This window comes from Lactuca sativa, chromosome 1, assembly GCF_002870075.4.
Source record: "Lactuca sativa cultivar Salinas chromosome 1, Lsat_Salinas_v11, whole genome shotgun sequence".
NCBI lineage: Eukaryota > Viridiplantae > Streptophyta > Magnoliopsida > Asterales > Asteraceae > Lactuca > Lactuca sativa.
The window spans coordinates 43,399,821-43,423,179 of record NC_056623.2 but is presented as its reverse complement, the minus strand read 5'-3'; the positions used below and the strand labels follow the sequence as shown (position 1 = coordinate 43,423,179).

General features: G+C 31.8%; 1 protein-coding gene, 1 long non-coding RNA gene and 6 other non-coding genes across 8 annotated transcripts; all 8 read right to left on the bottom strand.

Annotated features, from left to right (window-relative positions):
• Window positions 1-2,990: 2,990 nt before the first annotated feature.
• LOC111900097 (protein FAR1-RELATED SEQUENCE 5-like) lies at window positions 2,991-3,853 on the bottom strand. The gene is made up of 2 exons (XM_023895981.3): window positions 3,592-3,853; window positions 2,991-3,515 (listed from the first exon to the last, which is right to left on the bottom strand). Exons 1-2 carry the CDS (start codon window positions 3,610-3,612, stop codon window positions 3,114-3,116), a joined length of 423 nt encoding a protein of 140 aa, XP_023751749.1. The 5' UTR covers window positions 3,613-3,853; the 3' UTR covers window positions 2,991-3,113.
• A 4,177-nt stretch (window positions 3,854-8,030) lies between these two features.
• Window positions 8,031-12,121, bottom strand: LOC111900072 (uncharacterized). Its single transcript, XR_002853112.3, has 2 exons — window positions 11,879-12,121; window positions 8,031-9,657 (listed from the first exon to the last, which is right to left on the bottom strand). It is a non-coding gene; the product is annotated as an uncharacterized LOC111900072 (long non-coding RNA).
• Window positions 9,545-9,632, bottom strand: LOC111900110 (small nucleolar RNA snoR26). Its single transcript, XR_002853127.1, has one exon. It is a non-coding gene; the product is annotated as a small nucleolar RNA snoR26 (small nucleolar RNA).
• Window positions 9,809-9,901, bottom strand: LOC111900104 (small nucleolar RNA snoR27). The gene has a single exon (XR_002853121.1). It is a non-coding gene; the product is annotated as a small nucleolar RNA snoR27 (small nucleolar RNA).
• Window positions 10,236-10,325, bottom strand: LOC111900108 (small nucleolar RNA snoR26). The gene has a single exon (XR_002853125.1). It is a non-coding gene; the product is annotated as a small nucleolar RNA snoR26 (small nucleolar RNA).
• Window positions 10,502-10,594, bottom strand: LOC111900103 (small nucleolar RNA snoR27). Its single transcript, XR_002853120.1, has one exon. It is a non-coding gene; the product is annotated as a small nucleolar RNA snoR27 (small nucleolar RNA).
• LOC111900109 (small nucleolar RNA snoR26) lies at window positions 10,892-10,981 on the bottom strand. The gene has a single exon (XR_002853126.1). It is a non-coding gene; the product is annotated as a small nucleolar RNA snoR26 (small nucleolar RNA).
• On the bottom strand, window positions 11,160-11,248 carry LOC111900105 (small nucleolar RNA snoR27). Its single transcript, XR_002853122.1, has one exon. It is a non-coding gene; the product is annotated as a small nucleolar RNA snoR27 (small nucleolar RNA).
• Window positions 12,122-23,359: the final 11,238 nt, after the last annotated feature.

The window sequence follows — 23,359 nt, the reverse complement described above, 5'->3', positions numbered from 1 at the left end:
TATGATCTCTAACACCCCCAAAAATGATGAATCTAGACAATAGCAGCTCAAACAATTAAATAATACCTCAAAAGGAAGCTCCAAGAGAAGATTAATCTGGATCCTTGCAAAGCCCTTTGATCCAAGTGTCTTCTCCTTCAAGATTTCTTCAACAACCACTTCTCCAAGATCCAATTCACTCAACAATGGGGTTTCTTCACGAAATTAGGGTTTCTGGAACTCAAGGAATGATAAGGAGGCTGGGGAGAAGACATAATGTTCTTTATATAGGGCTCAACCTCCGGATTTAGGGTTTTCTCCACCCAGCACCAACTCGTCGAGTCCACCCATGCTACTCGCCGAGTTGGTCACTTAACACGCGACTAGAGTCGCGACCCTACTCGCCGAGTCGCTCTTTCCCATTTTACTCTTTTAGCTCTTCAACTTTACTCTTGCTATTCCGGGATGTTACATTTGTAATCGATATTTTTACATTTTTTAGGAACCTTATAATATTTAATGTTTGGCCACAAAACTTTAACGGTTTGACAACTTTGATCCCTTTTCTATTTAGGAACCTTTTAATATTTAAAGTTTGGCCACAAAACTTTAACGGTTTGACAACTTTGGTCCTCATTTTTTAGCCATTTTGACACTTTTGGTCCTTATAATCGATATTTTTATATTTTTTAGGAACCTTTTAATATATAAAGTTTGGCCACAAAATTTTAACGGTTTGACAACTTTGATCCCTTTTCTATTTAGGAACCTTTTAATATTTAAAGTTTGGCCACAAAACTTTAACGGTTCGAAAACTTTGATCCATTTTCAAAAAACTTGCTAATTCCTACAGCTTTAATTCTTTATCCATTTTCACACTTATGGTCCTTGCAGTCAAAACTTTTACATTTTTTCATAAAAACATGAACAAAACGGTCTGGGGCAAAGCCCGGGCTTGTCATCCTTGCACTTTCTACGTCTGTCATATTTATCGATTCGGAAACAACATTGAAAGCTTCTGGCTCCCGCGTAGCGGGGGTAACCTTTCTAGTTGTAATTAATACGATTTGACTATTGAAATTATGACTATTCTTATATATTTTTAATATATGTGTAATTTACATTTGTGCTTTGAAATATACCTGAAAGTATTGATAAAATTTCCAATTTTTTATTTTTTAATTAATATTTGTTTTCAAAATACAAAAATGAAATATATATAAAATAGGTTTTGTAGTAATTATAAAATTAGAATATAATATATATATTGAATAATCAAATATCTTTTACATTATCATTAACAGGATATATATTAGTAATAATTAGTAATAATGATAGTTATTAGATGAGATCATGTGATGTGTATCACATTGCATAGAATTTTTTTTTTCATTTAGGTGGTTACAGGTACAATGTGTTAATCATATAAAGTATATTTATTGTAATCTTTATCCTTTTTTTTAAACATATAATAATTTTTTAATTATTAACTCTAAACGGATTTAAGTACCCTATGAAAGAATTTAGGAGGTAATAAATTATCTTTTTATATATTGTTTAAAATGTTTATATTTAACTGAAAGTAGATTAATTGGTGAAAGATTAGTTGCTGAATTGAAAAAGTCTTAACATATATTTCAGATGTTTTGTGGCTTATATATGTGTAAAATATAATTAATAATATATCTTATAACAGAATGGATAGTTTACATCAAAATAAGATTAAGAACAAATAAAAGAGGTTGTATAATTTCTGTAATAGGTTGGTTCAACATAATTCTAGAAATTGTCCATTTGACAAAACACATCCACATAAGAGTTGCAAAGAAGATTTTGAAGGAAAAAAGATTTTTTAAGTTCTGCAAAAGGATTGGTTTTTATGATAAAAGGAATTGTCCTTATGATAAATGAGGTTAATTTTTTCCTTTTGTTATTATTACAATAAGTTTTGAATTGAGTTTGCGTTAATTTTTACTTGAGAGTTTTGCAATAAGGTTTCGATTGTATCTTCAATTGGAACAACGTTTATAGCACTTTTTACATGTGGTGTGTTTAATTTTTTTTTATTGTATGTTGTTATTATCATAGATTCATATATGTTGTACATATGAAATTAAAATAGTAAAGTAATACATTATCCATAATAAATAATAAAATAAACTTTAGAAATGTTACAAAGTTTTAATTCTAATATTATTTATATAGAGAAGCATAAGTACATGCAAATCTAAAATTCAAAATAAAGTTATTATTGTTTTTTGAAAGGCTTAAGCACTTTTGAAGGATTTATTGGACAGTTTCTTTGATCATGGTTGATTAATTGCTTGCATCTGTTGCATATACGTTTTAGTTTAAGAGATTTAGCTATTGCTTTTTCCGCAACACTTTTGATTCGATTCCTCTTTCCACTTCCTTTTGTTTTTATCCCACTAGGCACTTTGATTTTCACATTAGTTAAAATTGGAACTTAAATGATATTTTCAACAACCTCCTTTATTGGATTTGAACTTGATTTAGAAACAACATCCTTTCCACAATTTACACTTAATTCTTGAAGAGAGTTCACCAATTCTTATAGTTTTTCCTTGTCATGCATAATGGAATCAATGCATTTCTCATAAAAATGAAGAAGCATCCTGCAAGAGATTTGAAAATTTTGTACTGCACACTCGCCATTTTTGGTTTATCTTTTGAAAACCAATATCCACTATGTTCTTTCACCATCTATCCAAAATGTATTTATCATGTATCATGAAAATGTCATAATCTATTAGAACTCTAAAAACATGACTACATAGGATTCCAAAAAATCTGAAATGCAAACATTCAAAGTCAATTGTTTGATCTTTTGCATCAAAAGATACCTGAAAGATAATAATAATATGTAATTAGACAAATATTATTAGAAAGTCGAAATAATTGTAAATTAAGATAATTAATAAATAGCATATACGTTAACCTAAAAATCTAGTCTTTTGCCTGACGTAAGTTCTTTGTAAACGATTGTGCATTGTTGATAGCCATCAACCAAAATAGAATTTTTTGAAAACACTAATAGAATGCCTTTTTTATCTGTTTTTGCATTTTAAGGAATGCGTCTCGTGTGTATACCAATGATGCATGTTTTTTAATCTTCAAAGTATCAAGTGCAAATAACAGTTGTGGAGAAGTATTTCTTGATGCAATATCCAATCTTTTTGCTCATGACGTTGCTTTGAAAGTGCAGTGTCAAAATTGAACATAAAGTTCACAAGTAAGTTGGTTGGACTGAAGAAAACATTGAAAAATGAATTTGAACTTTCAGACCGAGATGTAGTCTTCATAAGTCCACACATTGGTATATCTCTAAAATATGAAGGAATCCATTTGTCTCTCTTGTTGAACATATCATCTAACCACTTATTATCCTTCAAATGAAATTCACTCAACATCATATCCCATTTATTCTCAAATTCTGATGGTTCAATATTCATATTCCAAACCAGTTGATTTATGCATTTCTTGAAATCTGAATTTGAAAGTACATCAGGTTCAATCTGTCATGTAAAATATTGTTATATTATTATTTTTACATAAGATATATTTAATTGAATAAATAAACCAATTTATTACCTTTGAAGGCATTTTTGACATTACGTGTCACATACATAATCTGTGAGTACATCCTTGAAACACCTTTGATATGGAAGAAGTTGATGTTGGATCCATATCTGCCAAAATCATTGTTGGTTTCTTCTTATGTGATGCAAAAAGCTTCTAATAACCAAGAGTATGATTCAATTATTTTATCTGATATTAGTCTTGCTCTAACATTGATTGTCCTTTCATGGTTGTTAATAGCAGTGAAAGGAACAAATATCATATTATACCTGAAAATATTTATAAATATATCAATAATGTAATGTAATAAGTATATTTTTACATGTTTGTTCTATATGTTGCATCCATTGAAATAACATCTAAAAACTTAGAGTAGTTTTCTTTTCCTGTTTCATCAACCCAAAACATAGCACTTAGTTCCTCATCATTCAACTTATATTCAAAATGGAAATTTTGATAATTATCTCTACAAATAATCAACTGGTCTACAACACATTAAGCATCATTTGGTCCAACAGTATTGGTATAATCTCTCCAAAAAATTTTGAAATCATTCTTTGTTGCTGGCAAATTATCATATCCTCCTTTTAATGATGCCCGTATCTTATGTGCTTTAGTGGCACCAATGTTGATAGTTGAAGCTTTAACAATAAGTTCCTGATCAGAAATACTAAGTCGATGATTAGGAGAACAGATGCTTTCTTCATTAAATTCAGTAAGTGGATGGTTGTGTGCTTCTTCAAATGCATATACAGTGATAGTATTTGTTGCATAATTTATGTCAAAACCAATCATAGTCATACATCCTGTGACTTTAGAATATGATTTTCTTTCTTGTTTTTTTCAGTTTTTTGGATGTAAGAGTATCAATGGATTTTTTCCTTGGTTGTCCATATCTGTTGCATCTTACATGTTTTTTTCTTAGACTGAAGTCACCATATGATGTTGTTCCTAATCTAATTCCAAAACCAACAACTTTTGCATAATTTTTATACATTTCAATTCTTTCATCTACACTTGACACAGTTTGTCCTTTTTTAGGAATCAAATCTGTTGGAACATTTGAAATATACAAATCTTCTTGATTTATGTAAGATGTTCCTGTCAAATATTCAAAAAGTTTAATATTGAAGTAAGTGTATATATAAATATATCTATTTAATATAAAGTATTAAAACCTACCTTTATGATTTTCCTTTATTGTTGAACTTGAAGTTCCACTTGAAGATTGAATGAAAGATTCAGTTGCTTCATTAAAAGAAATATTAGTAATTTAAAATATAACGTAGTAATCTATTTCAAATGTAAATATTGAATTTTAACATTAGAAAATTAGTAATTATAATCATTGAAAAATTGCATTTATCACCATCGTTTAATGTTGATTCTAAAGATCCAATAGTTAAATCATTGAAAGATTCATTTTCTTCATGATTTAAATCAGAAGAACAAATATGTTCAAATCCTTTAGTAGATGATTTCGTCGATCATTAAGAGAATGAAGAAGTTAATGTTAATTTAATACTACAATTTATGTTTACGATTATTAATATGAAGAAGTGATTCAATTCCGTTTATATGTGAATTACTTTATTCAGTTGATTTAATACTACAGTTTATGTTTACGGTTATTAATAGTGGTGTGTATTTTGTTAGAATGAAAAGGGTTAAGTTGGGGATTCTTTTTCATATCAAAATGCAAACACGTGTTTATTCTATAAGAATATAAATATTACATAACACATGTATTGCTAGTAATTCTGACAGAATACATTTATACATGTTGTAGAATGTTTACGCATATAAAAGAAAAGACTATGATTTAAGTGCATTATGTAATGTACTCTCTTAGAATTTATTTATATAAATGCATTCTGTTAGAATTTATAGTTTTATTCTCTTAGAATGCATTGAATTTTTAATACATTATGTCAAAATTTATAGTTTTATTCTCTTAGAATGCACTGAATTTTTTAGTTTTTGAAACTTGATTATGTTTTCTTTGTGGATTTAGGTTTTGAAAAGGCTAACATTGATGTTGAGAAGAAAAAAAACATAAAGAACTAAAGTGTATTATACCAGAATATGTTATGTTACAATGTATAAAGTATTGCTTAAAAATAATATTTTCTCAGAATAGATTAATATTCTCTCAAAAATAATATCACAATCATACAATGTAATTATTTGGTATATTATTAGTTCAAGAATTGATTTTGTGTAGTCTTTTCAGAATGAATTTTACTAGTTTATGGTTAGCATTCTGTCATTCTGACAGAATAAAATCGAAAAATATATTTATTGGTTTATGGTTAACATTCTATCATTCTGACATAATAAAATCGGATTTTTAATTTTGAATTAACTTAAAATATTTAGATTTTAAAAAATAAAGGAATTAATTATCCCTAAAATTTCAAAAATTTATTTTTTAATATAGGTTAATTGACTAAAATGCCCTTATGCTGAAATTTGTGTGATTATATGGTACATGTTATCATATTCTACTACCCTCAAATCATGACCTTTGATTATATTCCATCCAATGGTCCAGATCTGTTCATTCTGACACATAATAGTTACTAAAAACAAAATAACCTAACCCTATATATATATATATATATATATATATATATATATATGTGTGTGTGTGTGTGTGTGTGTGTGTGTATAAAGATACTTAAGATCAATCACCAATTTCAAAAGAAAAATGTTCCAAAACAAAACAAGATAAAGGTATGAATAAACATTTCCATTCACATATGATTAGCTTTTGATTAGGGATGGCAATGGGTACGGGTATATCGGGTTTCATGTTCCCCATCCTCATCCCCGAATCCCCATACCCGACCCCATCCCCATCGGGGATTAAAAATCTATCCTCATCCCCATCCCCAATGGGTATCGGGGATCCCCAATGGGTAATCGGGGATTTTTCCCCGTTACAAAGTTTTGAACTTTTATGAAAAATAACTCAAAATTATACATTAACCAACAAACAAAAACTAACAAAACTAATATAAAACACTATAATCACTGAATGTCTTCAAACACGAACAATAACATTCAAGGTTACAAATTAAATCATTCTTTGCAAAAAAAGACATAAAAAGTCTTCCCAAAACTATACGTTTGATTGTTAGAAAACCTTATTTATTTTAATAACCATTTTCTTATGCATTATTAAAAATAAAAACATATATATATATATATATATATATATATATATATATATATATATATATATATCGGGTACCCATCGGGGCCGATTTCGGGTACGGGTATGGGTACCCGACAGGTAAAACCATCCTCATCCCCATCCCCGTTTTTTATATTCGGGTAATACCCATCCACGTCCCCATCCCCGGTCAACTCGGGTTAGGGTTTCGGGTACCCATTGGGTACGGGTTTTTTTGCCATCTCTACTTTTGATATGTTTTGTTTAGTAGTAAATACAAACAAAACTAAACCATATATATTTATTCAGATATGAATATAAGAATTTAATAGTTTTTTCAATATCAAACATATCCAGATTGAAGTATTCATATGTTAATAGAACAAAATTATAACAAAGATATACAAGTTATTCATAAATGAATATAACAAATATGATAGGAGTTTTATACCTTTGTCATTTTTCTGCATGGAACGTGTTTCTCTCATTGTTGGTTGGTCTTTATCAGAAATATCAATCTTCTTACCTTCATTCATTAATTAATAGAAACTAAATGAATTTGATATATATTTTACAAAAAAATTATTTTATATTCATAAATTAATAAATAAATAGAACATATGTATTCATATCTTCTATTCACATATGAATATATATGTTATCTTCGTATGTAAATAGAACATATATAACTCGGTTTTGTTATATTCATATTTGAATAATGTCTATATCCCACCAAATTATGTTCTATTCATATGTGAATAGAACATATATAACTTAATTTTTTTTGTGTTTTCCTTATTATCTTGGGTAATTGGATATGTGATCCTAGACATATTTTATTGCATACTAGTGAAACGTATGTTATGTGTTGTTGTTTCTTTATTATTTTGGGTGCTTGGGTGTGTGATCACTAGACATATTATATTGCTTAATGAATTTTTCTATTCTTATTTGAATAATGTATATCACACAAAATTATATTCTATTTATATGTGAATACAACATATATAACTTAGTTTTGTTTTTGTTCAGAAGTAAACAAAACATATCACAACAAAATTATCTTCAGTATCTTCACTTTCTGATGTATTTTAAGTAAAACCGCATCTAAATGTTGACCACATATGAATAAGTTAATCAAATCTAAATAGAATATCAATTTTATTTATCTTTTCCATTCGTTTTTGTTTTTCGATTATATATATATATATATATATATATATATATATATATATATATATATATATATATATATATATATATATATTCAAACTGCTATAACTACATATATAAAACTCCACATTTCAACAAGCACAATCAGATTCATTTAATCAAAACATCTCAATCTTTCAAACAAAACATTATGTTTTCGCCTAGCTAAAACCCCAATAACATCAAAACCTTGTTCCCGGATATCAACTATCACTCAATCAATCTTATTTATTCACCTGCAAATTACCATATTTTTGTCCATTGCTCTACATTTGTATCAATTTTTCCTCATCGATACTCTTCTCAATCGCAATTCATGTGATACCCCAATCCAGTTTGCAATCCCAAACCTACTTCCAATTACAATCCCAACCTGTTCTCAAGTTAAAGTCTTTTGAGTCGGTTCACAAAATCCAACTCGAAAACTGTTCAAGGATTTTGGAGTTATGTCAAAAGCAAGCAAAACTTTCTAGTTAACTCTTAGGAAATTTCATGCCACAAATCAGACAATTCATATGGATAATAACATCTAGCCCGATATGGATATCAAAAGATTTGACTATGACTTCCCTAGAAAGTTTTGCTTTTTTTACAAACAGAAAATTATTAAAAAAAATAGAATCAAGGTTCAAAAACCAACTCAAAAGGTTTAAATCTATGATAAGTTCAAGTTAGGGATGGAAATTCGTTTTGGGTTAGAATTGGAAATAGGATAGGGATTAGAAATTTACTTCGGGGTATTTGCACAAATAATGATTCAGAAGGGTATTGATTTGGAAATTGACTTAAATATGAAATCATAGCCAAAAAATGGTAACTTGCGGGTGATTTTGTAGGATGATTTAATGAAATCACATTATTGGTGTTTGAAGATTTTTTCTTGTTTCAAATCGAGGTTTTTATTTGGTTAGCTAAAAACATGTTGTGTTTGAAAGATTAAAAGATGTTTTAAATGAAAAAATAAAATTGTTTGGTGAAATATCGAATTTAGTATGTGTATTTTGACCTAACCGGATCAAATCAGATTCAAAACCGGTTACACAATTCAAAACCGATCCAATCCGAAACCGGTTTCACTATTCAAAACCAGATTGGGTCAAAACCAGTTTTGATCAAACCGGATCGGATTCAAAACCGGATTTTCAATCGGATCCTAATCCTACATTTCAAATCGGATTTGATACCGGATCACAAACCGGATCCAAATCTGCCCAAAATCCGCTTAAAACCCACTAAAATTGGTTTAAACCGGATTAGAATCGGATTCAAATTTTGACCGGATCCGGATCGGATTTTGACCGGATTCGGATCAGATTTTGACCGGAACGGATTCTTGGTGACGTAAACGAAACCGGATCGGATTCGGATTCGGGTTTTGTGCATCTCTAAATTGGTTGATATTGTGAGATGCCTCCAGCCTTATAGAATACAAGGATAGAGCTTCTGGTTTCAATGAATGATAAAGTGGATAACAAAATCGAGCAATGTGGATGCAATGAAAATCAAAAGCCAATAAATATTCAAATGCAAAAATTTAGGTTACCAAAATATTTGGCAACGTAAATGTAGAAGAAAACGCATCTAAGAAATACTTTCCCCATTGTTTTCTTCACTATGAATCAAATTGCAAAGATGACAGTCTGATTATCATCATCGATGCTAATTCCAATCCCACAAACATCTAAAACCTAAAACGTTCAGATATAAAAGCAATTTAATGAAACCAGGATATAGAAGAATCGTGAATACAACTCGTATAAAAAAACAAAATGGATCTAAGGAAAATCAACTAATCATTACGTAGAGGGAAATAAAATACGTGATAGATATTATATAAATAAAGGATCTCAGGAAGTTTAAACTATCATCAAATCCGATTAAGGAATTTACAGATAGATAACGCAGTTTCTTCATAAGCATCATCGATCCAGCACTTGAATAATTAATCAACATAACATTTAAAAAATTTGTAACAAAATAAAAGGCAAGTAAAGAAAACAGGACAGATTGAGATCAACATTAGTAGCATACGATCGACTTAAGAACGGATCCTGATGATTTCCTGATGATTTTTTTATGATAGATTTAAAACGCAAGTTGTATACTTATAACGGCAGCAACATCACCATCATACAGGGACTAAGAACCCTAATGGAAAAACATCGCATTTACAGGGCCATAAAGGCCAAGAATGGGCCACACGTCTTCTTCTAAATTCTAAACTCTAAAGTCATCCAAAAACAGATCGGTTTTAATAAACAAGTAACAGCATCTCAGAAATACTTTCCCCGTTGTTTTCTTCATTATGAATCAAAGTGCAAGGATGACGAAGTCTGATTATCATCATCGATGCTAATTCCAATCCCACATAAACATCTATAAACTAAATTGTTCAGATATAAAAACAATTTAATGAAACCAGGATATAGAAGAATCGTGAATGCAACTCGTATAAAAACACAAAATGGATCTAAGGATATTCAATTAATCATTACGTAGAGGGAAATAAAATACGGGAGATATTATATAAATGAAGGATCTCAGGAAGTTTAAACTATCATCAGATCCGATTAAGGAATTTACAGATAGATAACGCAGTTTCTTCATAAGCATCATCGATCCAACACTTGAATATTTAATCCACATAACATTTAATAAATTTGTAATAAAACGAAAGACAAGTAAAGAAAACATGACAGATTAAGATCAACATCAAGTAGCATACGATCAGCACCACCATTATATGGGGACTATGAACCCTAATGGAAAAACAATGCATTTACAGGCTGTAACGGGACAGAATGGGCCGCGCGTCTTCTTCTCCTAAATTCTAAACTCTAAAGGCATCCAAAAACAGATCAGTTTTAATAAACAAGTAAATAAATTGATATATATTTGGCAACGTAAATGTAGAAGAAGAAAAAGCATCTCTGAAATACTTTCCCCGTTGTTTTCTTCATTATAAATCAAAGTGCAAGGATGACGAAGTCTGATTATCATCATTGATGCTAATTCCAATCCCACATAAACATCTAAAAACTAAATTTGTCAGATATAAAAGCAATTTAATCAAACCACGATATAGAAGAATCGTGAATACAACTCGTATAAAAACACAAAATGGGTCCGAGGAAAATCAACTAATCATTACATAGAGGGAAATAAAATACGTGATACATATTATAAAAATGAAGGATTTCAGGAAATTTAAACTATCATCAGATCCGATTAAGGAATTTGCAGATAGATAACGCAGTTTCTTATTAAGCATAACCCAGTTTCTTATTAAGCATAACGCAGTTTCTTATTAAGCATCATCGATCCAGCGCTTGGAAAATTTTATCAACATAACATTTAAAAAATTTGTAACAAAACAAAAAACAAGTAAAGAAAACAGGATAGATTGAGATCAACATCAAGTAGCATACGATCGACTTAAGAACGGATCCTGATGATTTTTTTTTGATAGATTTAAAACGCAAGTTGTATACTTATTTGAGCACCAACATCACCATTATACGGGGACTATGAACCTTAATGGAAAAGACCAAAACCATGAACCCTAATGGAAAAGACCAGAATGGGCCGCCCTTCTTCTTCTAAATTCTAAACTCTAAAGTCATCCAAAAACAGATCGGTTTTAATAATAATAATAATAATAACTAGAAAAAATCCGTCGCGCCGTTGGCGCAGGGTCGAAAAAATAGTCTAAATGGCAATGTACTTTTCTTGATTTTTTTGCATTCACCTTCAAAATAGATCAGACAATTTAAATTTTTTTTGAACTTTCTGGATTGGTTCCAAACTAAATCAGAATATTCTAATAAAACAAACTTAATTTACAATTTCAGTAAAATGTAGACGAAAAATCATTTTTTTAATGTCAAAAGAATCCGCTAGAAACCAAACCTGTTTCATATAATAATTCCACAACCTTCTTCGCCTCAGTCACTTCTTTCTGCTGCGGTTTTACATGCAGCCTGCAAGCAACATTAACACACACATATGGAGACGAGAGGGATACCCGCGGCGAGCAGGGAAGGGATGGCGAGACAACAGAAGCAGCAGCGATGGAAGAGAACGCAAGCAACTGAACTGAGGCGTTGTGTGTAGATGGAGGCGATATTTAACGTTAGGGCAAGGGGTATATTGGTCAATTTCTTTAAAGGGAGGGATTGATTTTTCCACGGCAGTTTTTGCTTCATCCACTTAAATTTATACAAATTAAATTTAGACAAAACTGCAAAAATGGTCCCTGTGTTATGCATTTTTTTGGGGTTTTAGTCCAAACCACGATTTTTTTGGATTGGTGGTCCTTTTGAGCTAGTTTCATTGCGTTTTTTGTCCCTGTGAATAGTGAAATGACTGTAATACCCTTGGGGTATTTATTTTCCATTTTTAAATTCATTTTTTTCTAATTTAATAATTATTTATTCATTTTAATTATTAAAAAAATAAGAGGGCCCACCTCTCTCTCTCTCTCTCTCTCTCTCTCTCTCTCTCTCTCTCTCTCTCTCTCTCTCTCTCTCTCTCTCTCTCTCTCTTCTTCAAGTGGCTAACTACAGGAACTAAAAACCCTCGAATGAGTTCAATTTTTTCTTGATCATAAAAACTTAAATGATTCACAGCTTCAATAAACACAAATAATAAATGATTAATCTGATGAAAAAACCAGATGAATTTGTTTTCACTTTATTTCAAATGCTATCACAGACCTCTGAATTCATGATTATAAACCGAAAAGAAACTAAAAACCTGGATGAACCCAAACCATCTAGAAATCGACCAGATAACAAACCAAGATGAATTTAAGCTTTAACTGCAACCTGGTACATCAAATCCATCACAAAAAACTAATATAATCTAAATTGCTAAACTCTGGACCGAAATATCAAACCCAGAAAAAAAAAACCCAGATGAATTCAATTTCCAAGAACAATTGCCCAGATCGAGAACTCGATCATATAAATAAACCCGGATGAAATCAGTTTCCAATAACAACTCACAACATCAAATTTGTGTTCAAGGACATACGAGGCAGGAGTATACAATTTGCATCAGGTTAAGATGTAAGAAAGTTAAATTAAGAACAGGGGCATGTTTATGTAAACAAATTCGAACCCTTCTTGAACCTGATGTGTATGTCGACTGGCACAACTCCTCACCACCATCATCTTTTTCAAACCCTAACTCCTCACCACCATCTCTCCTTCCAGTCACCAAAATCAACTACCAACACCACGATCAGAATTCAAGACTTGTTCATGTTGCAGATTCGGTGAGTTCCCAGTTTACCCACCTAGATCGTATAAGGATATGGTGGTGTCGGAGATCTACAGTAGCAGCGACCGTGGCCGGTGATGGCAGCTTCGCTGCTTCCACTTCCTGTTCTTACGAGATCGATGAGGATGGAGGCAAACTGAGATGGGTACGACGGAGGGAAGAAGTAGTGGTGGATGGTCGTGCGTGGCAGGCCTTGGTTGCCTCGCTATCTTTTTCGTTTTCTGGGCAGCAGGTCGTCGAGAGGGAGGTAGTAGGAGATGGGATAAGGTTTGATGTTGTTTGGTGGTGATTCACGGTGATCAAAGTCACTGGTGGTGGTTATTGATGGAGGCAGCGACGGTTCTTGATGGGTTTTGGTGGCAAGCTCCCAAAACCGGAGGAAGGCAGTAGATGGTGGTGTTTTGAAGCTTGCTTGACGGATTTTAATGGCGGGGATATAAGGTGGATTTGTGGTGGATGGGTTCAAAAGAAAGAGACGAAGACAAATGCTTTTTGAGTAAACCACAGTGGAGCAGGAGGAAAAGAATTCAACAGGTTTTCGAGAGAGAGAGAGAGAGGCCCTTTTTTATTTTTTTAATTGCTAAAATAAATAAATAAATATTAAATTTTAAGAATAATGAAAGAAAAATGAAAAATAAATACCCCAAGGGTATTATAGTCATTTCAATTTTCGGAGGGACCATTTTCACATACAAACCACTCCAAAAGGACTACGAAACCAAAAAAGTCATTGTTTGGACTAAAACCCCAAAATTTTGCATACCACAGGGACCATTTTTGCAATTTTGTCTTAAATTTATATAAATTGTCAATTTTGCCATCATTTAAATTTGTAGATATTGCAAAGAAAAGATATGTTTCTTACTTTTTTTTTAGTCACAACCGGCGCCCCTCATTTAAACATGTAGACTTGTAGAGTACTATTTTATTTTTTTTATACCACAACTATATAATAATTATTATGTTTTTTAATACTTAATCAGTGAAGAGACTCATGTTTTGCATGGGTAAGAATGTATTTTCTACATTTGGTGTTATTTTTGCTGTTTACTTTAATGAAATAGAACATTTAAAAGCATTTTCAGCTTAATTTACTAGGATAGTTGATGGCGTTCATGACAAAGTTTCTCTTTTGCTAAACATTTTTGGAAAGCATCATAAATGAGAGGTGCGACTTCTTCCCTTTTTTCCCTTTCAAAGTGATCCATCGTCTTATTTAGTTTTTGCATCGTCTTTTCCATTTCTTGTCTCTCTCTAACTTGCTCCTGCATTTCTAGCTTCATCAAGGACTACTTTCTCACCTTCTCTTGTCAACTGGAAAAAGCAATGGTCCATATGAAAAAAAAAACATAGGAATGGAGGATAGAGATTTTCAAACTTACCCTTTCAACGATGGGCTTCTTTTCTTTCTTTTTAATACATTTTCCAACATCATCTAGTAAAGTTTCTTGCTCCTGCATTTCTAACTTCATCAAGGACTGCTTTCTCACCTTCTCCTGTCAACATAAAAGGCAATGGTCCATATGAAAAAAAACATAGGAATGGAGGATAGAGATTTTCAAACTTACCCTTTCAATGATGGGCTTCTTTTCTTTCTTTTTGATACATTTTCCAACATCATCTAGTAAAGTTTCTTGCTCCTGCATTTCTAGCTTCATCAAGGACTGCTTTCTCACCTTCTCCTGTCAACAGAAAAGGCAATGGTCCATATGAAAAAAAAAACATAAGAATGGAGGATAGAGATTTTCAAACTTACCCTTTCAATGATGGGCTTCTTTTCTTTCTTTTTGATACATTTTCCAACATCATCTAGTAAAGTTTGTGCTACTACATGCTCATGTTCCTCAATCTCCCTAATGAGGGTTGATAACGGAGTTCTCTAGCAGTCTTGATATATGATGCCAAACCTACATGGTAGCTTAAGATTGATTATAATTCACCATGCATTAAAAAGAACTCTAATTGATAAAACAAAATGGTACTTATTTCCATCCACTTATGATAAATATAAGTGAAAGCAAAATGGTATAATACAAAATACTAACAATAATAATAAAACTAAAAAAAATCAAGGTGTTAATTCTGCCAAATTTCCCTGAAATTAACATAGAAAGTGCACCTATAATAAGAAGAAACAAAAGTATGTTGGTAAAATAGAAAAATGACTGAAAGATTGTTGTTATTAATTGCATTTGTTATTTTTTCATGAAAAGGAGAAATGCAAAAACAATAACCTGTTTTTTATATTTTAGCATCCAAATCAATGGTAATACATTTGTATTTCTTGCCTCAAATACAAAAATAGAGTAGCCAAAAGTATAACTTTTACAATATTGAAACTACATGTACAAAGAAGAGGATACAACTTTAACTTCGAGTAATTTTTATTAAATTGAGCACAAAAGAAAAAAACAAAAAGTGGTACCTTTATCATTTAAAAAAACAATTTAGCATAAATTTTCCTCGGGTTGATAGTCATCTCTGCCCAAAAAATTGAAATAGACACTAACAGGTTAGTAATTGTTTTTTTTTTAAGCGAAGTTTCTGTAATTGGAAAATACACTCAATCAGAATATTCAATTTTTTATATGTTCGTTTGAAGGGACACATCTCTGATTGAGAGTTACAAAAACCTCTTAAAGAAGCTAACCTGATAAAGAACAACAATGGTAAGTTTTGCACAATCAGAGAGAAATTTGATATCCAAAACTTGAAGTTCTTCAAACCTGATGTTGAAAGCTTCTTTGAGTTGTCCTTTGTTGTCGAATGGAATGACCTGAATAAAAGAATAGTAGTGGTATTGTAAGTGAACTTGAAAATGTAAATAACATGAAGCTATCAGTTATTCCTAGAGCAATCTTTTATATCTTCATACCACTTACATAAAGAATAAGAGGTTAAGAAGTTGTAAAACATCCATTTGGTTTGGAATCAAAGAGAAACCGATGCAATCAGCACTCATTTAATAATATCTCCAGAATAAATTACCTTAAATTGTGATCCGCCTCACAAAATTCACTGAAATAAATAAATTAACAACTTAGTTCCAAAATCAAAATCAAGTATGATCTTAAGAAAAATGAAGCAAAAAATACAATTGAATTTACAACTCCAATCAAAACAAATAAGCAATTATAACAATAAAATACATGATACTCATTCACCTCAAATGAAATCTAACCTGCGTGACTGCCATCAAAAATATAGTCATCGAGAAACAATCACTCTCATATGAATGCAGCTGCCGAAGCAGGGTGATAGTTTCTTTTTAACCTTTTATTAAACACCTTGTCTACATGAGCTTCATTGATCTAAGCAGTTCCTGATTTTCAATCTAAGCTCCCACCACAGTGGCAAAAAACTGACCAAGTTCTTCCCTTTCTTTCTTGAGTTTTTTGCCATTATTTTGAATTTTGGTGGGTTAGGATATTCGTATGAGTTCCTGGTAAAATTTGTCCAATTTAGCAAAAACAACATGTAAAAATATGGAACCTCAGCGTTGTTCACTTGTGCTGAACTTATATAAACATCGAAACCTATGTAAGTCCGGTTTATGTAGAATGAAATAGGAGCAGGTAAAAAATGGAACAGATGGGAAACTGTTAGAACTGGAGTTTTCTTACCTATCACACATCAACCAAATGGGTTTCGTAGTGCTTTCTCTTTCTCTATCTGAAACTTCACAGTAAGTAACCGAACCTAAAGGATAAGTTGTTTTGCGATGGATGGGGGAGACGAAGTGTGGTGGCGCTTGAAGGAGTGTCAATCAATGGCAGACTATGGTGTTGTCCTACTAGTTTACAATTGAGCACTGGAAATTGGAAGAAAATCATATGCCTTCCTCATTTAATATAAACTGAAGGAAGCGTCAATGTAGAAGAAGATATATTGGGAAGTTGAAAGAGGGTTTGGATTGGATATCAAAATGAAAACTGAAGAAGAACCTAAGATAGAAACTTATTTCATTAGAGGGGTAGGGCACCAATCGATAACTTTATCAGTAATCACAAAGAATTGTTCATTGCTTGTCTCCTGCTTAATCAAAGACCTTTGGATACACAATAAATCGGGGAGGGTTGTTACAGGTTGTCGATGAGAGTCGAGAAGCCACAACCACAAGACGACGACCTTGGTGATTTCTTCGTTTTCCTCTCCAATTTGTTTTTGCTCCATCGATTATGATTGGAATGGTCAGAAGCGGCGTATGCCTTCCGATCTCTATATGTTGGATTATTCCCAGTCAATCAAGACACACACAATCGGTTGGTGGTTGAGACGGTGGAAGAATCGCATAACCAGAGGAAAATAAGAAACTGATGAAATGGAGGCGGTGGACCAGGAGATAATAGGGGTGTCTAGAAGCATACGAACCGATTAAACTAACTCGGTGGTAAACAGGACAACAAAAGTTAAAAAGCCAACACGTAAAAGCGCATAAACGATGGAACCAATAAGGTGGGATAAATGAGGAGGAAAAGAGGGAAACGAATCCAGAAAGAAGCAGGTGGAAAAATAAAAGCGGTGCATACAAAAATACCCCTACTATTAACGGCTCTTGTAAAATAATAAAAAGGAAATTAATCAGGGGAAAGAAAATTTGGTCCAATGAAGAGTAAGTACCATTCAATTGGGAATCTTTTTTTTATATAATTATATAATTTTTTTAATGAACTAAAGGATCTATCTTTATTATAATACTTAATTTTCTTTTGTTTCTTTGATCATTTTTTATACCCATCATCTTTATTTTTAAAGGTTATAAAGAGTGGTGAATCAAGAACCAAATACCACGTAGAGTGTTATGTAAATGAAATATATATATTACTAATGGTATCGGGTCGGGTTATATGCTTTAAATAGTTAAATATAACTTCAATGTTTATAATAGTTTTACATTTGAACTCTACTAGGTCTTATATCTTGAAATATATTCATAATTATATCATTATCGATACTTTCTAAAACATTTTTTTTCAATATACAACATTAAACTATCATTCAACATTTGAAATATATAAAATATGGGCAGGAAGAGGTGGCGCCTGGTGGAGAGACAACGGTTGTCGGTGGCTTGGCCGGATGACGGACTGTGGGTACGTTATGAGGCGTCAGGCAGACAAGAACATTATGAGGGTCAAGCGTTAGGAGATGTCGATAAATAATCACGTTTCGTGAAAGTTTTTTTTAATGGATTGGGCTATTAACTAATGAATAAATTTTAAATGGATTGAGGTAATGGACTATTTTAAATTAATTCGCCAATTTATATATATATATATATATATATATATATATATCTTATATTACTATTACTAATATTAAGCAAAATAGGTAGGTCTGATTGTGGTACTGAACTATTTTAAGTGGATTATAATATATAAAATTTAGGTTGAAGTATTTATTTTATATTTTTTCAAAAAATTACAAGATAGGTCCTATAACATTGATAAAATAGTTCACCAAAATTTTCATATATATCTTATGTTACTATTACTAATATTAAGCAAAAATAATGAATGAATAAACAATATCGAGTACCGAACCAAACTAACATTACCATTTTTTGATATTAACATCAGTATCGATTCTTGAATTTTGTGATTTTGGAATACTACCGTTTCATATGTTTATATTCAATACCGATTACGATAGAATATTAGTACGAAATCGAGATTTGGTACTAAATGCTCATATCTCATTTAAGTCACCTAAACTAAATTTCTTTTATGTTTTTCTATATTATTATTTGTTACATCATTCTCATCTTATATTTAACCTTTTTAGTACTTAAATTCCTTTTATGAAATGAAAGATTCACCCAAATTTTAATAATTAAGTTTTTATGCTTTAATATTTTTTATAAAAATATTAATTAGATGGAATTATTACATATTCAATCACTTAACAAAATAAATACAACTTCAAATTTTATAATTTAATATGCATTAATTTGAAACTGTATTATTTGATTATTTAATAGTTTTATCTATGTTTATTAAAAATGATTAAAGAAGAAAAATATTAATTGTTAAAATGATGGTGGACAAATAAGAAGAATTTTTTTTAGCTTACCTAATTTAAATGGGAGGCATAAGTCTAGGAAGAATAATGTAGTCCACTTTACAACAATTTAGCCATGTTAATATTATAGATTCAAATAAGGGCAAAAATGGCAATACACTAAAATTTATGTGGATGGATTAAAAGTTGTGGAAAAATCACTTCCCTTTGATAAATAAAGGGGGAAGTGACTTATGGAAAATAACTTATTTCAGGTGCCAAGAAGTTATAAGGTGATTTTAAAAAAACCTTTTATCCAAACACCTTTTTTGACTTATATCGCCGAGGAACCGGTAATAAGTCAAAAAACTAAAATTTTAAGTTTTGCCAAACACCCTTTTAGATAATCGAAATGTTAAAACGTTTTCAAAACTTAGGTATCAAATTTTTTATTTAAACCATTTAATTTTTGCACGTTTTCAATTCCACTATTTTTGCCGCATATCCCAATGTTAAACCGTTTTCATACCTTAGGTATCAATTTTTTTGATAGGTTGACACATTATGTGGCATTATATATATTTTGACACGTAATTTATCGTTTTCCTGTAGTTAGAGAGAGTTAAGTAAGATTATATGTACCTTTCTAGTGCCATCGGAGGCTCTGATGATATCTTTCACTTGTAATGCTTTCAATTTAGCATGTTTGCTTATCATGTTGGGTTTGTTTAAACCTAGAAAAAAGTTGATGATAAGATGATTGATGTTACTAAAGGAAGAACACTTTTAGTGATGAAGTTGAGATTTGAAGATGAACCTTCTAATTCCTTAAATGAATGTGCCCAAATACTCTTCGAATTGTTGTCGTAAAGCAACTTCCATAGCATCAATGCCTGAGCAGGTCTATATCCTTGAGAAGTCACCCAATTATGTTTAAATTTTCATGTATTTAGAAACAATCACTTTCAAGAAGCACATACAAAAAGTTCCTAAATCATGGGATATGAACTCAAAAGCCCTAGATTACCAGCTTTTTGAAGAAAAAACAATTAAGGAAAAGATAGATGCATACATACTTTGAATTCCATGTATTGAAAGAGAGCGAAGTCAAAAATATCAGTACTGGTGGAGAAAAAAGGAGAAGACGACAGGTGAAGGTTTACCTAATAGCAGAATCTGAAGAACACATTTTCTTCAGTTTTCGCTGCCCTTCATCTCCGATCGGAAGCACAAAAAGGGGGTTTAAGGCCTGAAATCGAGAGCAACGGTGATGTTTAGGGCTAGAAGTCGTTGTGTACAGAGGCACATAGTGCTTAAAGAATAGTAACCTTGAAACGTTGTGAAATCATGGTCCATGGTTGCATCGGTGGTGATAACAGCGTGGAGGGTTTCTAGATGGCTGACTTCAACCTTGGAATAGTGGCGAGTGGCGTGACCATCTTCCCTAAATCAACATATAGAGGTAAACGGAGGAAAAGTACGATGGTGGTGGTGATTCTCACAGATCTTTTCTCCAATGTTTTGTCTGAGTGATTGGGGAGGAACGGACCGACCTATGGTTTTTCTGTGGAAGGAAGAAAGAGATGGAACGGTGGTAGGAAGAATGTGGAAGGTGGTCAGAATTAAAGCGGTGGTTGGAGGACAGGTATGTATGACACCAATCAGTTTTAGAGTAAATACACGTGGTTTCCTCTACGAAGCAGTGGAAAATACATTAATCTCATTTTTATGGGATAGTAGACATACAGATTAAAAAAAAACAAAAAAAAAAACAAAAACAAAACAAAACAAAAAAACAAAAACAAAATTAGAGATGGTCCAATAGAACAAAGAATTGTTAACTAAGGGGGTTCAAAATTAAATTATATATAAATATCTTAATTACAATCCTTACTTCAAAAAAATCATTTTATAAAACATATAGTTTTACTATTACACCAATACCCAACAAACTTTGTTATTAGTTAAATTATCAAGCTCGTAATAACAATTTTACCTCCACGTATTATTTTATCAGTATATCAACAACGTTTAACGAACTGAATTCATTAGATTTCACATTTACTGTAACGCCCCGTTCTAAAAGTGATTAATTATGGATCCCCGAGATCATGAGTAAGGGCATTTCGGTCTTTTTTTGGGCAATAGGCTCTATTCGAGAATGTTTCGGGTTGGGGTGTGTTGCTAGAAGCGTAGGGCTTCTCTCCACCTTTTCGTGGATATAAAGTTCGTCGGAAAGGGACTTAGAATAAAGGAGTTATGACACTCTGAAGATAGTGTCAATAATGGTCCCTAAAGGAAATATTTGGCAAAGGGTCCTAGGCATGCATGGAGTGCATGTGTGTGATTGGTTGGGTATGCCCAACGTAATCTAGGTTACGCCCAACGTAGATTGGCTAAATGAACGCGGGTGTTGGGGACGTACGCCCAGCGTACGTCCAGTGTCCAGAAACCCTAATTATAGGGCCAACCACTATATATGGAACATAATGGTTCCAACCCTAGCCTCCATATCTACCCTCTTACCCTCAGAAACCCTAAATAGCCGTTGTTCTTCCATTGTTGTGGATATTTGACCTTGGGGAGCTTGGTTTGGCAAAGGAGAGCCTAAAAGAAGAAAGAAGAAGTTGTCAAGGGAGGAGTTGAGTGGCTGGAGCTCGTAGATATGGGAAGGCATCATCTTCTGGAGCCCTTTTGAGGTATAAAGTCTCTTGCTTGACAATTATTTTGTGTAGATCTAAGTGTTATGAAGTTTTGACACCATTTCTTGTCCCAAAACCCCCAAAGTGATGCATGATGCAAGTTGGTTGAGATTAGCTATCCTTTCAGACCTTAGGAGAGGTCTTGATTGAGAAAAACGAGGTCCCATTGGCTTTGGTTGTCTCATGTGTGATGTAGGTAGGTCTTAATGGATTAAGACCTTGATTTAAGAGCTTTCTGGACGTCCCAAGTAATAAAGTTTGAGACTTTATGAATCCTAGGCATGTTTGGTCGATGGATCTAAATTTTGGGCTTAAGTGCTTAAGTCATTAAGAACTTACGAGGAATTTTAGTTCAGCGAGATTACGCCCCGCTTAAATTGATGTACACCCAGCATAGTGGGTCAGCGTCCCGTTTCCAGTCCGCGAGAATCGCGTCCCGTTTCCAGTCCACGAGAATCGCAGTCCGCTTAGAATTCTGAACATAAAATTTTCTAAACCAAGGTCGGCAACAGACCTTAAGCTTTCTCAAATAACAGCAATTATAGATAAGCACCTTAAGGCATGCTATATTCATTTATCATTTAGCACATATTAGAATATAAGGCATATCTCCTCTTAATATTCTAGTGCTTGACTCCATTAGGTATTCAACCTAAAATATACCAGATACATATCGTATCATCTTCACTTAACAATTCTTGTTTAAGCTTAAAAATTCTCAAAACTCCTAGTTCACTTAAACTAATTTTTCTTAAAATTCTGAAGTAACTTAATATCTTAGAATATTAGGGTTTATCACTACCCAATCCCCCACTTAAATATTTCCTATGGTTTGTATCCATATACTTGTTATAAATCAGCTCATATATTAAGCTTCCAACAGTTTAAGTCTAAATACCAATCCATGATATTTAGTTCACTTAAACCATTGCTCTGATACCATGATTGAAAGACCCCAACTTTCGTATTTATGAAAGACCCAAACCTTCATACTATTCCAACATTATTCTTAAGTTACTTCCTCAAAACATGCTACATGCATATTTATAAAATAGTATTTTATATTGATGAAGTGATTACAAAAGATTGGATACAAACCGACTAAGTTTTATTACATTTCATATCTACCCAGGAATCTACTATTCATATACATTCATGAACATTAAAATACAGAGAAATAGTATTAACTATTCTAAATCTTTCAGCAGTATAAAACTATATTGGATACTCATCACCTGCAATTGTTAAATGTTGAGAGGGATAAGCGATAACGCTTAGTGAATTCAATAAATAGATATAATATAATCTTATGCCTTATATATACCAATATGACAGAAGCAAAAGGGAACAAGAACAACAATAGCATATGCGTATCATATGTCAGGCTTTCAATATCAACTCAAGA